The sequence below is a fragment of the Uloborus diversus genome, chromosome 6, assembly GCF_026930045.1.
Source record: "Uloborus diversus isolate 005 chromosome 6, Udiv.v.3.1, whole genome shotgun sequence".
Taxonomy (NCBI): domain Eukaryota; kingdom Metazoa; phylum Arthropoda; class Arachnida; order Araneae; family Uloboridae; genus Uloborus; species Uloborus diversus.
The window spans coordinates 123,318,422-123,341,164 of record NC_072736.1 but is presented as its reverse complement, the minus strand read 5'-3'; the positions used below and the strand labels follow the sequence as shown (position 1 = coordinate 123,341,164).

Below are 22,743 nucleotides of genomic sequence, written 5' to 3'. Positions count from 1 at the left end.
GTGTCGTTTGCTGCTGAACTAGAACTACCGCGGTTTAACCACGAGCGTTCGGAAACACAGCTGTTCTACCGGAATTCCTAGAGAAATTCCAAATACGTCATAACCTCACCGGACTAACCACGCGGTGTAACCGGTGGATCGTTTCCGAACGCAGCCTTAGTGTATCAACACGTTGAGTTGAAGCGCCCTCTCTAGCAGCAATTTTTTTGCTCTATAATAACTCTATGTCTTGAATCTATGTTTATATTTTGATGTCAGATGCCTGCATTCAGCTTGTCAAACACATGGAAGAAACAGTTCAATTTTGACTCATCTCCGTAGAACATGTTGTTGGATGTTCTGTGTTTTGACTTTCGCACCTGATAGGCAAACTTTCATGAGATTGTTTGTTCAGCAAGATGGATATCAATGAAATACTTCGGCAAAGAAAACGGGTTTACTTTTACGAAAATTTTGTATTTCAGTTGACCCTGATCTTAGAACAGTGCAGGAAAAGCATGGGATCTGAACTTTGGGACTTAATAATATTTTTCCGGAAGCACTTGTAATTTTTGGAAGTCGTTAATGTCTTCTTTCTTTTCAAATTTCCATGGAAATCAACTAATGTCTGTGATACTTATAATTTTAAGAATATTTTTTTTTTATTTATAATACTCCTTAAGTTTGTGCTTTGAAATGGCTGTCACTGAAACAAATGTTCCAACATTTGAGATATCCCAGCCTGTGGTTTCCAGTGGTGATATGGTATTTGCTTCTATGAGTACAAAGGAAGTGGATCGTGTTTCTTCTAATGCTATAGTAAGAACTCGAAGAAGAGCAAAGTGCCTTGCTTCAAAGATCCTCTCGCCTAAATTTTTATTTTCCTTCATTCCCGCTTGTGCATTCATCATAGCATTGACTTTTGTTTTAGTAGCTGGAAAAGATTACGTTAGATATGCTCTCGTGTGGCTGGATAATCAAGAAGAATGGATTGTTTGTGTTATGTTCCTTATTTTATATACTGCAGTTTCTTTTCCTATGACATGGGGATATGTGCTTTTGAACCTTGCCTGTGGATATCACTTCGGGCTTATTTTGGGGACCATCGTCACTGCTGTTGCAGCTAGTGCTGGAATTGTGTTTGCTCATCTTCTTATGAAGCATTATTTCATTAGTGCAATAACTGCAAAACTTTTGGGCCCTGATGTACTGCGAGCAACTGTGTCCACTCTACAAAGTGCACATGCGTTCAAACTGATTGCGATCTCTCGATTGACTCCAATACCATTTGGACTACAAAATGCTTTTTTCGCAGTAAGTTTAATTTTAATTTATTTATTTTTTACTTTGATTTGATTTATCGACAGCATACTTTTCGAGTTCGTGTACTTGGTCACACAGGACCTGTTTATGAACTGACATCCAATATGACAGATAGCAGAGTACAGGCGCATAGTGTAGGACAGAATCAACAGCACAGAGAAGGAAGTTACAACCAGGGCAAAGGACAGGAATGGAACCCACCACCTCGGGATTACCACAGTTTACTCTGATTACTTTATAATTTTATCATCAGTTATTTATACTCAGCTAGAATGTTTTCAAAGTTAATTTTAAATAGGTATGTACAGGGGTGTGCACAGGAATTTTGGGGCTTGTCACAAATGACTTTTATGCCCTCCCTCCATATTGTTTACCCCTACATCCTTGCATATATTTCACCCCTCATTTTGAAAATCTCAGGCCCCCTTCAGGCTCAGGCCAGGGCCAACAGATGTCCCTTCTAAATCCCCGATGTCAAATTTTCCCCTGGGTATGCACTAAACTAAACTCTGCAACAGCCAAGGCCTGCTGTGCCCATCTTAGTTCACCAGACCAAGGGCTAAACCCCTTCATTTGGGCTATCAAGTGGTGTCAATTGACCCGCCTGAATTTTGGAAACGTTATGTAATAATGCATGTTTGTTTGTATTTTGGTACTTTTCCCCTGCAAAATGCATTGTCTTCATATACCCTTTCCCCGCTAAAAAACTTTGAAATGACAGACCTGCTGAGTGCTCTCGGGTACAGGTCTTATGTTTCGGTTAGGTGTCAACCAAATGCACAACCTCCAGGATTTAGTTCCCAAGCATGCTTGGTATTCATTTTATCAAAACACTGAAAATATGAAAAGTTATGCACTATTATTATTATTTATCTACAGATAAAGCAATACATTGTATAGATTCTGTTGATAATAATCTTTATAACTTTATTACCAGTCATGTATAATTGCTTTCCAAATTAAATTTAAAGCCTACATTTTGAAAAAATACAATGAATTTATGCTATTGATTTGTATACTTACCAGGCCCAGGTCTATGTACCAGCAGACCCTTCCATGCAGGGGGCCTATGTCACTGAGGGGCTCACAGTCCATAACTTTATAAAAATCCAGTTAGGGGCCCCACTGATTTTATTCAGGAGGGCCCGAAATTTATAAATCTTTGCCTGATACTTACTTTACAAGTTTCTAAACAGATTGAACAGCACATATTTTTTTTCAATTTTAAAACTCTTTCCGAATGGACATACAGTAACATTTTTGATACTTTTCTTCCTACTTTTTATATTCATGTTTTTTCTAATATGAAAAAAACTTATGCTTGTATAGTTAACTATGTGCATGGGTTCCCCATATGGGGAAGGGGGAGGGGGGGGGCAAGTAGGGGCTCCAGCCTCCCCCCCTTAGAAACTAAAAATTCTTTGCTTTTAGTATTTTTTTCTTTGCAAAAATGTAAAAACGTTTCTTCTCCAGCCAATAATGAATAAGTTCTTAAAAATGTCGAATTTTGACAACTCCAATCTGTACTGAAATCGGTTTTTATGCGAAAACATTCTTAAAAACCATGGGGAAAATATCTGAGTCCCTTCTTAAATTTTGCATTATGAAAATACATAAGCAAAATTCAGATAGAAAAAAACTCAAGGTAGTAAAGCCGACTCTTTTAAAAGATATAATTTTACAAAAAGAACATTACATATATAGTAGACTCTCGTTTTACGCGGTTTCGACTATATGCGGTTTAAGATTTGACACCTTTATTTTATTTTATGCGGATAAGTTTCAGTTTTACGTGGATGCGGCAATGTAAACAGATAGAATTTTCCCCTCTTTCAAAATCCAAACTCCTAAAGATTTCAGATTATGCGTAATTAACTGCATTTCGGCGTGCTAATAATTGAGCTTGGGCCACTGGAGACATTTTATGCAATTGGTTTCTGAGCTCTTTCCAGAAGTACAGTTAGAAACTCACAGTTCAGAACTCACTGGAAGAAGAGATTTTAGGCGTGACAAAGAAGGCAAAAACCAAGGAGTATACCGGTGTCAGTGACACACAACCAAAAACATTCACATTGAAAATTTTGAGCCATTCCTAGACAATAGAAATGATCTTTCTGATAAGGAAGATTCTATCAGGGAAACGACACAAGTGATCATTGATGCAATAATGCTCTGCCAAGATTTACAAAGAAAAATTCTTAATTACTGCCAAAAGACTATCATAACCAGCTCCTCTTTATAAACTGAACATGAAATTAATTTATGTTTTCTTTATGCATGTTGTGCATAAAAGTCGATATAAGTAGGGGGAGGTGGGGTATGTTGGACCGCGGGGCACGTTGAACTGGTCTTGATTATTTTAACACTATTAATATTTTTTATTTTATTTTATGACCAACAAATAGCACCTATGGTCCTGTAAATCCTATAATGAAATCACATGGTACAGTTATATTGAACACATTTTGTTCCAGAAAGTGTTATTTTAGTAGTCCTGAGTAATTTTCAGAAAACTGTAACTTAATTTTTTTGAATGGATTTTATCAAGATTGCGGAAATAAAAGTGAACTCCTTTCTTAAAGTAAGTTCCTTTAGTTCATAATAATTGGCAATTTTTTAAATTTTTTGTCAAAAAGAAAAAAATTATGACAGCACTTTTCAGACCAAGAAAGTGGGGTAGGTTGGTTCACTCCTTGTGGGACACGTTGGACCAGACCAACGTACCCCACCTAATTTAAAAAAATAAAATCTCTTAAATCTCAATAATTATAACAATATTCTAAGTGTTTGTATACTATACATTCATTTCATTTCATGTTACACACTTTTCAAAATAATAATAATAATAACTTAGGGTAAAAAAAGCAAATATATATTTCATAATTATTTAACAAAAAATATAGGGTCTGGTGGGGTAAAGTGGTCATAAAATCGCAGGTTTTCAACTTAGGTGGATAATAAATACAACAAATTCTTTAAACACTTCAATTTTTTTTATTGTTATTTTACATTGCATTATTAAAGAACACGGTACATTGAATTTTAGGAAGAAAAACATTGATTTTAGTAGTTTTATAGCACTTTCTTTTCCCTATGTTTTTATGACCACTTTACCGTATGGGGTGGGGGAAAGTGGACATAGCATGGGATAAAGTGGTTATATTTAAAAATAGAAGCAAAATCATTATAAATACAAATACAAATACAAATACAAATGTGACGACCAGCAACAGGCACTGGGCCCAGCTAGGCTGGTCCTAGTCAATTAATTAGTCCCCAATGAAGATCAATGGCCCTCTTAAAGCTATCCACTCCCTTGCTCATTACCACCTCTTCCGGTAAGCTATTCCAAGTGCCCACGACCCTGCTAAAGTAGTAGTTTTTCCTGATTTCCAAGTTAGCCTGAGATTTAAAAAGCTTAAAACAATGACCCCTTGTCCTGCTTTCCCCGCAAAAATTTAATCCATTTACATCTTTCATTTTGATAAATTTAAATAACTGAATCATGTCCCCTCTGACTCTCCTTTGCTCCAGGCTATACATGTTAAGCCTATTAAGTCTGGTATCATAATCTAAATCTGAGAGTCCCCTTACTAATTTAGTTACCCTTCTTTGAACCCTTTCCAATATAAAAATATCTTTCTTCAGATAAGGCGACCAAAACTGAACAGCATACTCCAAATGGATTCTTACTAAACTCCTACATAAAGGCAGAAGAACCTTCTTAGATTTGTTTGAAATAGAGAAATATCAGTGTCGTGTTATAAACGAGTAAACACGTTCCTATATGAACAGATACATGTATACATCAGATATATGCATGCACGTGCCTACTCAAGTATATACGTGTATATACGAGTATAAGTATATATACGAGTACATAAGCATGTATACGTGATTACCTACAGGAGTGTATACGTGTCTACATGAGTACATACGTGTCACGTGTATACACGTGTCATGTGTATACGAGTATATACGCGTATAAACGAACATCATATGCTCGTATGCACTTGTATCTCAAGAAAATACGTGCATACTTGAGTATATATGTGTAAAGTAGACGTATATACGCATATATAAGTGTACATACATACATATACGGGTATACACGAGTTAATTCATGGATACATCCAGTGCGTCTTTGGAGTATGTGTCTACTCATGTATATATATGGAAGCACGAGTATATATGCATGTATTCGCGTAAACACGACCATATACCTGTATAGACGTATATACGTACATTTACGTGCATACACCAGTACATGTGTGTATCACGAGAATATACGCTTATATACATGTCGACCTACAGAGTGAATTTAAGCTCTTGGGCAAAAATCAAAGGGGTGTGAGAGGGAAGGATAGGAAGTTAAGAATCATAAGGAAATTATAATCACTAACGCGCTACATGCACAAAAAGTCAGAAACTGATGGATGCAAAGCAGGGCACAAATTTGTTGCACTAAGATGATTTTACCTAATATTTTAGTTTTTAAGAAATATTTAGAGCAGTTGTTAAAAGTTACGGCCTGTAGTAGCATCGCAACAAAGGCCCAGCGGCTGATGAAAGTTTTTCAAAAGTCTCGTTATTGCAACAGAGAGTGCTTTGTGATTGCGAAACACATTTATTACAGCTGCAGGCCGCAAATTTCATCAATCGCTTTAAAACTTTCTTCAGACCTAAAATGTTGTGTAAAATTGTCTTTGTGTAATAAATTTGTGACTTTTTTTGCATCCATTAGTTTCTGGCTTTGCGTGCATGTAGCGCGTCAGCATTGTGTTTGTGACTATATGTTCCTTGTGATTATTGCTTCTTATCCTCCCTTCTAACACCTTTTAATAATTTGCTGAAGAGTTTAAACTCGCCCTGTATACTTGTATTTCTTATGCTTGTATGTAAATGTCTACTCGAGTACGACTATGTATATTACGTGCCTACCTGAGTATATAAGTTTTCATGTATATATGAGTATAAGCGAGCATATACATGTATAGTAGAATGTATAGCTGTATGGATAAAAAATACTTGGACATACCCATACACCAAGGCCGTAGCCAGGATATTTTTTCGAGGAGGGACATGGTCGAGGCAAAGGTGGTTCCAGGACATGTAAACAAGTGGGAAAATAGCATTTAAAAATTATGTTTATTATGTTGTTTGAAAAAATTAAACAACAATGTATTTAAAAAATTCTTATCAAATAATTATTTTAATTAATTACTTCATTAATATTTGATAACTAATTTATATTCCATAGGAATTATTTATTAGGGAGTTCCCAAAATAAGAGGACTGCGTACGCTTTTACGGTCTATAACACTTGATATAGTGTTTTTTACATGTTTGCAATTACAAATGCATTCGTCGGGGGCTTTAGAATATTTATTAAAATCTACAAAATTAAGCATGCAATCAAAAGTATGATAGGATTAAAAATGATAGCTTTGATCATCTAAATCCGTTATGTCTCTTGTTGAAGTGTATTTAAAAGACTGTTTTTAAAATGTTATCCGTAAAAAGAGTCATTAGCAATCAGTAATGGACCAAGGTGTGAAAAAATGAGGAATTTTTGAAATTAAAAAAAAAAATGTATGGTGGTATAGAGGGAGGGTCGAAAAGAAGAAGAGGTCTGAATGAAAGAAGATTTGTATAACAAGGCCAAGTGATAGTGAAGGAGGAATCGAAGGTAGAGTTTTGATTAGATTGTCTTCGTATCTTTTTTTTTTTTTTTTGGAGAGAATTTAAAATTTCGGGGGAGGATTTGTCCCGACGGTCCCCGCCCTGTCTACGGCCCTGCCATACACGTATTTATTGGCGCATTTATGTGAATACGCCTATGTACGTGCCTACACGAGTATTTATGCGTACATATAAGCATTTACTCGTATTTTTAACCCCGTTTACTGTAAAAACAATACATATTAAGTAAAACTAATATTTAATCTGTATCGGCCTTATACTTAAAGATTAAGTGACATTAGAAGAACAATATTCGTTAAGCCTAATATTATGACCACTTTACCCCATCTTACTTAAATTGTTCTAAAAAATTACCTGAAATAGATTCAGCTAACTACTAATGAATAAGAGTTCTTGAGACATGTAGGAAGCTTCCTGTACAGTCAATCTGTTCCTAATTCTAACAAACAAAATTTCCCAAGGAAGTTAAAATAGGTGTTTAGATTTTAAAATTTTTCATATTCACGCAAAATATTTTTTTTACCCAATAAAATTTTGCCAGTTGCAAAATTTTGTATTCAAAATGTAGTTTTTAACTGCCCTACTCTAAAATAAAATTTTCACATTCATTGGAACATTTATTTTCAAGCTATAGCCATTTATTTGACGTATGACCACTTTACCCCATTGACCACTTTCCCCCACCAGACCCTACTAAATTAATTTTACCAAAAAATTTATTTTATATCTGCACTTTTTTATTATTTATGTTTCAAACATTCTACATTTTTTTTCAGACAATTGTTTTCTAAGAGTAAAATATGCAATACATGCTATAATAAAGTTCCTGTCTTAAATATTTTTTTTTTTGCTAAGCAAGCATTCTAGATAGAAACAAAGTAAAACAAATAATTGATTAAAGGAATACAAAAATATACTTTTACTAAAGATTATCTAATTTTGATTGTAGAACACAAACATATGCTTACTTAAAGCTGTCAAATTCATTGTACCTTTTCTTTGAAATATATGGTATTAGTATGTATAACAGGATTCTTTTCTTTTTATACTTGTTTCATGCAATGCAATGCAGAAAAAAAGAGCTCCCCCCCCCAGCAAATATTGATGTAACTTAGCATAAAAGTAACATATGACTTATCCTTCCAAAACCCAGTCCAATGAAAGTGCTACTTCCAAAGCTCAAGAAGTAGCACTTTTATACCCAGATATCATTTAACACATCTTTTAGTTAACTTCAATCTGCATTAATTGTCTCATGAATATTTAATAATTGATTTTTCTTTTGATTTTTAAAAAGCAATTGTGTACTAATGGTAAATGCTTATTGCTGTTTTATAACAAAGATGATTTATCAATTAAAATTTTAGTATGTTATATTGATCTTTAAACTTTATATTTTTCACTCTACACACAACAGAGAATAACGTTAACAACGTTTGATAGTATTTATCACTAAAATTATAACAAATGTTGTTTGAGCTATGCGGTCCAACGTGCCCCACCAGGCGGACCATCGTACCCCACTCGTGGGCACGTTGGTTCACTTTAGGAGGTTCTGTTAAAAAATTAATACAGAAAAAGTTTATCAATTCAACACTTCCAAAAAAAAAAAAAAAAATCTGTGGTGTTGAGAAGTGTTTAGTGAAATTGATTGTGGAAAATCAAACTGCTCATTAAATTTTTTGATGAGATAAAAAATGATAAGTGAAAAACGGACCAACGTGCCCCACCTCCTTTTACACATTCAACTTATTATACAATTAGTCATCACTAGGGCTCGACCGATGGCATATTTTGGCCGATGGGCCGATGCCGATTGTTGGCCGATTAGTCAAAGAGGGCCGATGGCCGATGGCCGATTGTTTTCCTCCAAATGGCCGATTGCCAATGGCCGATTGCCGATGGCCGATGGCCGATGGCCGATGCCGTTGGCCGATGGCAAAAATAAATAAATAAATAAATAAATAAAAATTGATAACATTATCAGGGATTTAAAGGATCATTGACTCATTTAAATTTACTTCCTCTCTGTGAATAAGAAATCGTAATCACAAAAAAAAATCAGATTTTGACCTAAATTTCTATTTTACGATCACCCAATTTAAACTTCACAAGTTTTTTCGGCACATCTCTACACGCATATATACTTAAGAACATATAGACCGAACATATGACCGAAATATCCATTTAGAACACCTCCTCAGTTAATTATCGCAAATTCTCTTGTGATGTCTTCATGCGCGTTAACTTGCGTCACTCAAAAACTTTATGAAATAGTAAGTTGAAAACTCACACGTACGTAGTATGATCTAAAAGTTCGAAGACAATTTGCATAAATCGTTACCCTGAATAGGTCACATTACCGAAGCATATCTATCTACAAAATAGTCACCTTAAACGACTATGCATTTCTGCCAACGTTCATATAGCTTTTAAAAGCACTCCTGGAAGACATTTTTTTCGCAACCTCCTGTAAGGCCTCTTGCCTGCTGCTTTAACTTCATCGCGGGGAAGAAGGCGACTTTCATGTTCAGAATTCACGGTTCGATTGGTCAATACTCTGATATGACAAACAAATAACATAACGTTTCGTCGAACTTAGCTCCGTGTGACTTTTACCTGTTCCCAGCAAAAAAAAAAAAAAAACATTTGCATAGACGCCGCTTTCTTCCGTCAGAGAAGATAAAGCTGCATCATAGCAGGTAGCGAAAAATGGCTTCCAGGAGTGATTCCAAACGTTATATGAACACTGGCCGAAGTACATAGTCCCTCAAGGTGACCTTTTGAAGGTGGATGTGCTTCGGTAATGTGAACTATTCTGGATAAGGTTTTATACAGCTTGTCCCCGAACTTTTGGATCGTACTACGTACAATCTGTATAGGGTGTAGTTATGCTTCTCCTTTTTTGACTGCTGTATGATGAAAGAGAAAGAACAACAGCCAAAAAAAAAAAAAAAAAAAAAAAAAAAAAAAAAAAAAAAAAAAAAAAAAAAATAGAACGAAAGGAAAAAAAAAAAAGAGGAAGAAAAACAAAGAGATTGTTTAATAACCAATTGATTTTTTTATTTATTTTTTTTAATTGAACATATATAACTAAGATTTCAGTAATATTGTAATAATGTATGGATTTAAGTACACTAAACATAGTTAAAAAATATTAAATTCAGTTGTTTAATCATTCAAAAAAAGAAAAAAAAAAAATTAATAATGAAACCGTCAACAAATTACGCAATTAAAGTGGAAAGAGTGGCACATTTTTTAGTCATCAAATTAAAAGTGTAACAGATAAATTACAATATTAAATCATAATAGAAATATTTTTATACTTATTTAAAATTTATGAAGAGAAAAGTTTGCATTTTTCTTAAAAGCTATAACAGTGACATAAATTTTGCTGAAAAAAGAAATAGCCATGAAAAGAGTGAGGTTCTTAAAACGCAACTACAATAAATCAACTCAATGTTTACATCAAGTTAATAACTGGAATGAATACATATACTACTTGATCTGATGTTTGCGCACATAATATTGAACAATTTGATTGTTTAATTTTTTATGAAGCTTTACAAACAAGTTCATATAAAATTTTTCAATTTTACAATAATTTTCTGAAATTTAAAAAATTGCATAATAGAAAATCCTTGAAACTTTTCTATAAAAAACGAAATTTAACTTATTCATTGATTTTATATAAATAAATAAAAATAGTTACTTACAATAGAAAAAAAAATCGATCGCTATTAATGATGCAAAAAAGATGGCGCATTACGAAATATAGGTGCAACATGTATGAGAAATACGCAAAATGACATTTCTTGACCAAAATAAATAATCGATAAATATTTAAGAAATGTTTGAAACGACGAGAAAGGGTTGGGGGGGGGGGGGGGTCACCCTTTGATTTTGGAGCAACTCACACTTCGGCCGCAACTTCAGCCTTATTTTTTTAGAATATATTAGTTTCTGAATCTACTTCAGCACTTCCGAAGAAAAAATTCAAAAGTCTCTTTGATTTCGGAATTATGTCACCATCCAAAACGTCTTTAATCAATTCATTACATTAATGCTCTAAATTCTTCCTAAACAATAGATAAAGTTTGAAAACAAAATCTCTAATTTTATGAATGGTGGTAGTTTTAAACAACTCAGAAGTACGAATAGAGTTTAATTTCAGAAATTCAGGGAGTGGGAGGAGGGGCACGCAAGTGTTCTCGGAAATTCAAAAAATAGTCGTAAAAAATAGAGTTCAAAATAATCATAAATATGAGGCAGAATAAAACTTGCACCCGAGTTTGTTTTGACGTGCAGTGGCGGATTTATTATATAGCAAATGTTGCAATTGCGCGAGAGGCCCCATAATCATAGGGGCACCGTAGGAGTTACAATAATGTTTATGATAAATGTTTTACAATTTCTGTGATAGAGAAATAAAGCCCCAAAATGTATTTCGACGGGCCTCGAACTTGCAGCTCCGCCGAAGCGATACAGAAAAGACTGCATTACTGTGATTCATATTATAAATATCGAAAAATTAAAAATTACCGTCGGTTCAACGGCAAATTTAACAAAATGACACAAAAACCGGTTTCGTTATCTCATATTTGTTTCCATAGTCTCCAATTCGACAATATATCACCAAATGATTGTCAGTCTGAGACGATATATTAGTTTTGCATTGAAAAAAGTAATTAATAGCTACAAAAAATGAGTAAACAGGCTTTTCAGAACAATCGATGGAAAACAAAAAGGGAAGTGCACAACTGGAACGTACGCACACCCCACATGCGAAACCTTCTACAGCTTACCATTTTTGAGTTATGACTTATGAGAGAGATATAAGTACATCCAGCTGCAGGAAACAACGCAATAATTAACTTGTTTGGTACCGGAATACAGTATTAAGAACTCTTTCAGGGGTGACTAAAAACTAAAATAGAAATTCATACTGAAATTTAAGTAAACAATTTTATATGAAAACAATAACTCCTTGACTTTGTATTAAAAAGTAAAACAGCAAAGGTCCTTTTTTTTTCAAAAACATCGGCCAATTCCATCGGCTTTTCGGTGTATTTTAAGGCCGATGGGCCGATGTTTCCTGCAAGTTTGCATCGGCCGCCGATGCCGATGCCGATGGCTAAATCTTTGAACCATCGGCGCCGATGCATCGGCCAGGCCGATGCATCGGTCGAGTCCTAGTCATCACTAGAATGAAGCATTTCGTTATCTACGGAACCAAACTCCTATTTTAACACTAGTATTAGGTCTCAATTTACGCGGCATTTCCGTTGAACGTAACCCCCGCGTAAAACGAAGGTTTACTGTACTATTTAAGATCATTTTAACACATTTAGTTGCGAATCCGGGCATTAAATTTGAAATTAGTCCGTAACAGTGGATTGTTTTTTAGTCGTTGAGTTCAAAGTGAATGCAGTATCTTTGATTGAAACATTTTGCAAATTTTTTTCTTGGTTTTTATGAAAAGAAAAGTTTTTTACTGTGTTTGAAATCTTTTAATGCAATATTGAAAGAAGAGACGGCTGTGCTTCCAGTTTTTCTTGTTCATCATCATTGGGATAACGAATAGACCAAAAGGTCGGCTACGGATGGAACAGTAGCATTTCTATTTTCACATATTTTCTTTCAGCAACGTGGATTAGCTTTAAAAAAGCACAAAAGAAAACATATTGCTTATTTTATAACACTTTTTCTGCTTTTTTTAATTTTCAGGGAAAACGTAAAATGCGGGAAATTCATAAATGACAAACTTTCTATCCGCGTCAAATTAATGTTATTAGAATAGGAAAAACTGGAACTTGATGAAAAACACGTGAAATCCGGGGAAAACGTTGATTCGGGGGACTTAAAATCGGGGTTTCACTCTAATTTCTTTTCGATAGATTATTTTTCTTTTTGCTATTAAATATATCAAATGTTTGTTTTTGGATTCATTTCCTGTAAAGTTGGAAATAAATTGAAACTTATTTTGGACGTAGTATTTGAATGAACGAGTGGTTCAGTTTGGACGTATGATGGACGGCGGTAAATTAACATTGAGTTTCTAAAATAACAATCGGTCGTTGTAATGAAAGAGGTTCTGTAATGGGGGGTTGTTCGAAAACAAATGTACTATGTTTTTTAAAAATATAATTTGTAGGGATACACCAAATATTCGGTTTGCATTCCGTACATTATCCCTATTCGGCAGACAAACCGAATCCGAATAGCAAACAAATTTAAATACTCGACACCTGGTAAACAAACATTTTTTCCCACTATGAATGGAAATTATAGAATAGTGGGAGTACAAAATTGTTTCAAAAATTTAAATATAAGATAATGAGAAATCAACCAGATGTTAGATTTAAATTTTGTTGCTTTTCAATTTTTCTTAAATGTTGTGTTAGAATACATTACTAATTCATTTAAATATGAAACAGTAAGAAAAAAAATCCCTCATAATATTAAGTGTTCGTAAGTTTTTAAGGCGTAAGTAACTGCGTTTTTTTAAAATAAAATATGCAGCTAAAAAAGAAGAAGAAGAAAAGTTATCATTTCACCACTATTTAAAACTAGTGGCACCCGCACGGCTTCGCCTGTAATAGAAAAATTAAAGGTCTTTTGGTTTGCCTGTATATTTACAAATAATGTATAGTGGATTTTCTCGCCAATTGGCTTGTACCGACGTTACAGTTCCACGTTATGATAATTTCGCATCTCGCCAATTGGCTTGTGCCCATGTTACGGTTCCACATTATGATAATTTCGTAATTTATGATAGTTTTTTTCTTAAAATTGGAATAAAAAAGAACCACATCGAATTTTCGAAAAATCGCTTCGAGGTGCACACCCCCATGCTACAAACTAACTTTGTGCCAAATTTCATGAAAATCGGCCGAACGGTCTAGGCGCTATGCGCGTCACAGACATCCGGACAGAGAGACTTTCAGCTTTATTATTAGTAAAGAAGATTAGCCATTTATTATTCGTTGCCTTTTGCTTTTGAAATGATTTATTGTATTTTTTATTTATTTTAAATAAATAATTCACTTTTTGTTGATAAATTTAGGATGTTAAATGAATGTTAAGTACAGTGAGTAGTAATACAGTGAGTAGATCCTCATTTTACGCGGATTTGATTATACGCGCTTTAAGATTTGACACCTTTATTTTACTACGCGGATGAGTTTTGATTTTATGCGGATGCGGCAATGCAAACAAATGAAATTTTCTCCTTTTTCAAAATCGAAACTCCCGAGATTGCAGATGACACGTAATAAACTGCATTTTAGCGTGCTAATAAGCGAGCTTGGGCCATTGGAGACAATTTTTTTCGATTAATTCCAAAGCTCTTTCCAGAAGCGAAGTTTTTAAGCTCACGCAATTCAGAGCTCACTGGAAGAAGAGTTTTTAGAGGTAACGAAGGAGAAGAAAACGAACGAGGCTGCGGGCATCGATGACATTCAACCAAAAACTTTCACATTGAAAATTTTGAGCCATTCCTTGACAATGGCAAATGGTCTGTAGATGTTGGTTTGTTAGTGAAGGAAGATAACGTCATGGAAATGACGCGAGTGACATGGATGCGTTAATGCCCCACAAAGAACTACGAAGAAAAATACAGTCAATTCGCGATAACTCGAATATTACTATAACTCGAAGTTTTATCAAGTCCCGACCCTTTTGTCTTTAATTCCATGCTAATTATTCTCAATATCTCGAAGTTAACTTCCTTTAACTCGAGGTTTTTTTAAAGATGCCTCGAAATTTATTTCAAAAGAACGAAAAAAAAGAAAGAAACGAGTGACTATCAGAGAAAAATCAATTTACCTTTACTTGCAATTCCTGTACAAAAGACCTCTAAAGCAAGAAGAGCACCTGTTGAGCCAATGTGCGATAAAGGAGTTACACGTTCGGAAACGAGTAAAATTGTTTTGTTTCGTTTAATTGTACTGCTTACACTTAAACATGCTGCTGGGCTACGAATTTGCTTTTAAGCTGTCAAGTCGACTGTACCTTTATTCAAAGGCTGACCTAAGTTAAGCTGCATTCCCCTTCATTCTTTAGTTCGATCATTTGCTGATAAGTTCCTGAGAGACAGAGTGAGTTTTCTTTACTGTTAAAGATGTCTAAGCAAGTACACTGTCAGTGATATTAAAAGAAAAAGAGAAACTTCTAAAGCGGTAGAATCCATGAATCCAAATTTGAAACGAATGAAGATGTGCACCTTTCCTGAAGTAGAATCAGCTCTATTCAAGTGGTTCCAGCAATATCGAAATCAAAACCATACTTTTGAGTTTTTTCTCTCAGTATTTTCGATTAAACTGTGCATATTAGGCTTAAAAACTTTTAAGTTCTGTAATTATATCTGTTAGAATTATTATCTGTTAGGCATATTAATTAAATTATTCGATGGTTTTTCTTTTAAAATGTCAGAAAACAAAACTAGCGGTAAGTCGAACTTCCGATAAATCGAAGTTTTTCGTCGGTTTTTTTAGATTCGAGTTATTGCGAATTGACTGATTAAAAACTGCCAAAACAATATCATAATCTGCTCTTTTTAAAAACACACTAAGATAATTCCCGTTTTTTATGCACATTGTGCATATGTATCGGAATAATTATACGTTAAACTTACTATATTTATTTATCTATCACTAGAGCGAAGTATTTGTTTTCGTTTATGGATCCTAACCCCTATTTAACACTACTGTTAAGTCTAAAAAGCGCGGTTTTGATTTCGCGGCATTTCCGTGGAACGTAACCCCCGCGTATAACGATGGTCTACAGTTAGTTTAAAATGTTCTAAAACCAAATATTCGATATTCGGCTGAATGTTAGGTTATAGTTTTAACAAAATATTTGGTATTCGTCAAAATATGATATTCGTCGCATCCCTAATTATTTCTTTTAAAATTAGTGACTTTGGTTCTTAACAAAATATTTTTGCTAAATTTAAGATATTTATTTGCGTTGTATTTTAAACTAAAATATTATCTTCATGCATACTTGCATGCGTTTATGCGAAAATTGGTCCACTTCCATTAGAATTTTTTTTTCTTAATTATTATAGCACCTTATCCACAGGAAGCAAAAACAACTCCTCTTTTGCCTGTACTGGAGTTGCTTTTCAGACTTACCCGAGTTTCATAGCGAAATATGGAAAATCAAATAGAATATATAAATTGGAAAAAGAATCCTCATATAAATAATAGCGAAGGAACGAGTCTCCGAGAAACGCTCTTGACGTCACCAACAATGAAACTCGCTCCACGGCATGATAACTTGAAAATATTTTTTGGTAATGTTTGACATGCAGGGAAATGCTTTATTTTGACGAGGCTGAACATAATCCGGTATCTTAACTGTTTTACTAGTAAGACAGCTCAATGGGTAAGACTCATTTTTGGAGAATGAAGAAACGAAAAAGTGGTCAACAATGAACGCTATCTACTGGAGTTTAGCGTTAATCCACTAGAGTTAGGGTTAAAATTTCAACTATCAAACTATCACCAAGCAGGCTATTGCCTCGTTCAAATGTGGAAGCAATTTTCACCCGTCATACCTTGACGGGCGATTTTTTAGTATTTAAAATGATAACTATGAAATAATTTCATAAAACTTGAAACTGAATAATTTCGAGTATTAATTTCAATGAAATACATTAAACTACAAATTGCAATTTAGCTACCGAAGAGTGATGATGTTATAGTTTCATTAGATGACAATGAATGTTGAAAGTCATTGTTTATTACCTGGAAAAGCGATTGAATGTTGTTATATTTTGGAAGTCGAAATTTTTTCCGGTTACTGCCAGAGATCTCAACAATTTGTCCTTGACCGTTGTTAACCTAATTAGATCGTTAAAACCGCAGCTAATAGGAATATAATAACAACTCTGCCAAGTACTTTTGATCTCTGTATCATTTGAATTGGTATTTTCCACATTCATTGTTTTCACAGCCTTGTGCCAATTGGCAGTTTACGCGTTTTACGGAGTCTAAAATCAATAACCGCAAAAACATTTTTAATGTTTTTATCTTAAAGTTCTCTTAAAACTTTTTAGATAGGAAGATTTAAAAAGAAAAAAAAAATGTTGTGTGTGCAATGCTTCTTTACATTTTATCCATGTTGTCTTGACCTTGATTTCTCTCCTTCCGCCATGTTCTTATTCTTTTATACATTGGGGAATGTTACCGAATTTGCTTGCTTAGTCGCAAAAACCAGAGCTGTGGAGTCGGAGGAAAAATGACCGACTCTGACATCTGAATTAGACTCCAGGAGTTTTAGAGCCTTCAACTCCGACATTTTAGACCCAAATTCAGTCTGACGCCGACTCCGCAAGCACAGGCAAAGTTGCGGACTTTGAGGGAAAATGACCGACTCCGACTCTTGAAAATCTAAACCTTCGACTCTCAACTCCGACATCTTTATCTCAAAATCAGTCCAACTCCGACTCTCCAGTCCTGGTAAAAACGAGAGGGAAAGTATATTTGGATAGTTAGTTCAGTTTGCTGAAGTTCAGAAATTCGACGTTCTACCAGGGTTGGTATAAAAACCAGATTTTATGGTTTAAACCGAGTTTATTTGGTTTTTATTACTATTTGTAAGAAAAGCAATTTTTTTCAAGATCACGAAGGTTTTATGATTTAATTGAAAGGAATGCTTAATATTTATATTTGTACATAGTTTATTCGTAGTTAATTAAATAATTAAGAGTAAAATCTTGTAATTTCATTTCCTGATACTTAGATATTTCTATCGGAGAAAATCTCGGTGTTTGAAAATCTTTAACTATTATAAAAAATACAATACGTAAATGGATCTTGGTATAAATAATCAAAGAAATAATTTACTGTGATAGTTCAGACATTATTAATTACAAATAACCAAGAATAAATTCTTGCAAATTAATTTCCTAATAATCATAGCTATCTATTATAAATAAAAAAATAAAAGTAAAATTAAACTCACGCCGCATTTTAAAACATAGAAAGTATATTGTAGTATCTACAAATGAATCATAAGTCTGATGGATATTATACAACTTTAAAAATCAAAAGATCAACACATATTTTATTTAAAGATTAGCTGCGTCGCCCGGCTTTGCACGGTCCACCTCGAAAATAAAAGTTATGATTTTTGGACTATTTTGTAATGCATAAGACTGAAAAATAATGATAAATAAAAATTATAAAAGAGCTACTTGGATTTTTTTCCTTGTAATTTTAGAAAAAACTTAGTTGGTATGACTTGTATATTTATGTACCTAATAGATAAGCTGCATAGATTTAAAAAAAAAGAAAAGAAAAAAAAATAAATATAAAGTCTTTAGCAAACTTGCATTACCTTAAAAAATATAAGTTTTTAAATTTATTAAATCTGTAATTTTTCAATAAAGCTTTGCTAGTTACTTTGCATTAATAAGATTTTACTCTTTGCAAGTTTTCTGTAAAATTTATGAAAACTTTTGGGGGAAAACAATGAAATTAAAAAAAGAAAAACATTTTTGAAAAAACCCACATGGTTTTTTTTTAAACGACTTCGGTTAACCTGTGACTTAAACCAAACAACACTCGTACTGATATTGACGTAAACGTATTCTTGAACTAAAAAATTTGTTCCGAAGCGCAAAAATTATATTAAAACTCATTTTCAATGATTAGAAAAATTGAAACACGTATCTCTCTTTGCCTGCGAAACGTATAATTTTTATGAACACTAAGCGCATTACAATGGAGTTAGTTCCTTCAGTCAAAAATACTACTTTTAGTCACTAAAATTGATAGAGGAAGCAAAAAAAAAAAAAAAAATAAAAATAAAGTGAGGAAAAAAAAACTTTCATCATCCCAACGCTTAATTTTTAATTAATTTTTTAAAATGTCCGATTTCAAAAATAAGGCTTGGTCTTTATGACGTCAAATTGATGTACTTTGGCGCATCTGTCTACCACGTTTCCACGTTATGATAATCAAGAAGCAAATTAAATATATTGCGCTCTGTGAATGGCATTTCATCATTTGCGATGTCATCGACAGAAGCGTAAGCAATGAAAGCGCACCGATTAAACTACTTTTTTAAAAATATTAAACTTAGTCAACTTATTTAAAGCTGGTCAGATCCTTTGTTTGTAAGCATGCTCTTTCAGAAAAAAATACTTTAAAAATTTCGGAAGCAACCCCATTAGGTGTCAAAATGTAAAATTTCTGTTTCTTTATTTTAGATCAGTCCAGTGTGCCTTTGGCGTTATGTTGGTGCTTCAGCCTTGGGACTTTTCCCCACGCAAATAATCAGCGTGTACCTTGGCACGAAGGTTCGGTCCATGGAAGAAGTTTTGGTTGATGAGAACACTGCTGTAGGTTATGGGATGCTTATAATACAGGTAAGTGTGTCATTTGGGCCTGTGATTATTAATTTAGGGAAACATGATTTATTCAGGGCGTTTCGCAAAATTTTGGATGTCGTTTTCGACTAGTCCCGACGAAATCGCATTCTATTCACCAATCAGATGAGGCAGTGAGAAGCAAAGGATGTAAGTGGATATTTTCAAGTTTTGAATAAAACGCGTTTAAAGAAAACGTTCTAGGCAGTGGCGCAGCCATGGGAGGTTTTTTAAGGTTAAAAACCCTCCCAGAACTCCAACACATTCATTTCCTCCGCACAAACCTACGAAAAAGCAGTACTTTAACTTTAACTTTTAACTATTTTCTTCTGTATATCGTCGCCTCAGAGCAACAGCAGGATATCTTAGTGTTATTCCTGGGATTAGATGTCTTACTGTTGCATTGAGGCGACGATACATCAAAATTGAATATTACCCATGTGGGTTGTTTGTAAATTTTCACATACGTCATCCCATAGTTTGTTGAATATGTAGAAAGGGATGACGTATTAAATAAAAGTATTAAACTTTTCCGAGCGACATTGGTTTAACAAGACATCGTATCTTACTGCTTTTAATGATCGGGGAGCAGTCACAAATACCAAGTAGTATTTTATGATGAGCACACCCCTACCACTTACATTCTTAAAGACATTGATGTATTTGAAGAAAGGTTTTAAATGTTCAAAAAGTCAATATAAGATTAAGTAAAACTAATGATTAATATAAACTGTACTTTTCCGCACTTTCTTTGTTTTAAAGTCATAGTGATATCAATACACGAATTATTAATTATTTTTAAGCGAGTGTTATAAATGAATTGTTACTAATTCATGGAATTTCGTTTTTTAAATACATTGAATATTTTTTCATTATAAATGAATGCGAAAGAAAGCAACAATTTCCAATCTTGAAAACAAAAAAGTTTTCTGGCTGCGCCACTGGTCCTAGGTAGACTTTCATTGATTTTTTTTCCTAAATCATTCTAAATCATTTTTCTAAAACAGCACCTACCAACCAGGGCTGCTAGTACTATCACTTGCGCTAAGACAGAGAGAGGAGCGGTTCACCTATACCATTTGTACTGGTTATCTCCAAAGTTTTAATTTTGCAATTACATCCCTTTGCTTCTCACTGCTTCAGATGTCGTCTGTGTCATGTGATCAAGTTGAAAACGGTGGTGAATTTACACCCTTGTGCAAATTAATTGAAACAAGCTCGAAAAATTGAGAAAACTAAGATAATATGATATTTTATTTAAATTTATATAAACTCAAAAATTTTTACTGTCTAATATGATGCCCAGGACTTTTTACTAACATTTGAACACGATTCGGCATTAGGTCCACCATTTTTTTTTCAATCATTTATAATATTTGAGTCCTTGTCTCGAACATGAATTAAAACAATAATTGGCCCCTTCATAGTTGAACAGTCCGTATGCAATAGACGATTTTTGCATATATTCCAAAGATTTTCAATTGGCTTGATATCAGGAAAGTTCCCAGGCCATTCCAATGTCTCAATTTGGTTCTCAGACATGAATTTCTTGACCGTTTTGGGAGAATGGAAACGGTCTAAATCCTGCTGGAAAATCCCCATTCCATCTGGGTATCGTTTTTACAACTCTGGTAAAACTTTTTTTTTCCAGAATGGTAATGTATTGCTCAGAACACATCATACCTTAAACAGGCTGCAAAGAACCAACCCATCGTAACCCAAACAACACCAAAACATTTTCTTTTGAGGGTGTTTTACAACATGGTTCATGTTCTTTCGCCTGGAGATGTCTGCACGCATTGAATTCTTTGACCTAGGACAAAGAAATTACTTTCGTCGCTGAGAGAATAGTACTTTCCTCCAATATTCAACAGTCCAATTCTTATATTTTAACTCCCACTAGTAGCCCTTTTTCTTCATTCGTTGGTTCAGAAGTTGTTTCTTCATCGACCGACAGGCTGCAATGAGGCGTCTCCGAACAGTAGATGAGTTAATATTTATTCCATTCTCTTTTGAACTTCTATTAAATACTGCGCTAGTCTTTCGAGGGTCTTTTTAACTTAGCATAATTAGAAAAGAGTCATCTCTTGGTGTTAATTTCGATTTTCGGCGACATTTCTCTCTCCGCTTTGGAAACATGGATCCTGTTTCTCTATTTTGTTTTATAATATGGCTCACAGTTGCAATACTAACGCCAACGACCTTTGAAATCTCTCTTAAGCGTTCGGAAAGAGTAACAATCTTTGTACGCTTTCGTGGTATCTCATCCATTGTTGACGACAGTGAAATCTCAACCGATGCGATCATAGCTGCGGCTTTCATCTTCCTGCAAAAATTTCAAAGTCCTGCACATGCGCTCTCAGCACCCCTCTGATTGGTGTAAATTGATGTCAGGTAAAGGATTTATTAATCCCATAAATATTTTTACACATTTTAGTTTTATTGGTAAACCTGAAATGATTTTTAAATTAATGGAAAAAATATTTTGTTTCAATTAATTTGCACAAGGCTGTAAATTCGAGACGCACGAGACTTTTTGTTTGATGGTTCAGGTGATTCCCCCCTCCCCCCCAATAATATTAGAGTGCAACGTTTTTTTTTTTTAATATTGCATTTAGTGTGTAAGCTGAAATTCGCATTGAAATTGAGCGTCATTTCTCACTTGCAATTTTCGACAAAATTTTGAAAGTTCTTTTTCTTTGAAATGATGTACAATATTTTGATGCGAATTTATTTTTATTTGGAAGACCAGATTTTTTTTTCTTCAAAATAAAATGCACCATTTGGAAATATGTTTTCAATCTTTCTTGTTGCTGCCTTTAGAAAAATAATTAAAAAAAATAAAATACGTAAACATTTTTTTTTTCTAACATAGCCAATTAAAGTTTGAGTTTTTTTACTGTTGATCGGTGCCATTGAGTACTACATCCCTGAAAAGGAGAGTTTCCACTTTTGAATTTCACAGGTTTTACAGGCATTTGGAAAAAAAAAGGTGTTCCCTGGAATTATATGTGTGAAGGTGGACCTGAAAATTTGAAATTTAATTTTCTGGCAGATGTTCAGAAAACGCTTTTGATTTAGTTATGTTGTCACATTTTAGTTTTTGGTTGCCACTGTTTCCATGATTTTTTAAATTATTATTATTTGAAAACAGGACTGCAATCCTAGCCGATTTACTGGCCGAAACCTTAGCGTCAATACTTTTCTGCCCTCAACTTTTTAGCTTAGTGTCAAACTACATTAAAATTGTCTTCTGGCCACTTGCTACTAAGTAAAGTTTTTGAATTTTCATATCTACTTATATACATCTAGTTTCTGAAAATCCTTCCTTTTTTTCGAACATTCAACTTTTGGTACCT

General features: G+C 33.8%; 1 protein-coding gene across 1 annotated transcript in view; it reads left to right on the top strand.

Moving 5' to 3' along the window:
* The first annotated feature begins 675 nt into the window (after positions 1–675).
* LOC129224961 (transmembrane protein 64-like) overlaps positions 676–22,743 on the top strand; it is a 33,991-nt gene continuing 11,923 nt past the window's right edge. The window contains exons 1-2 of the mRNA XM_054859507.1: positions 676–1,293; positions 19,226–19,384. Coding sequence (XP_054715482.1) covers positions 676–1,293; positions 19,226–19,384 — 777 coding nt within the window. The remainder of the gene's footprint in view (positions 1,294–19,225; positions 19,385–22,743) is intronic.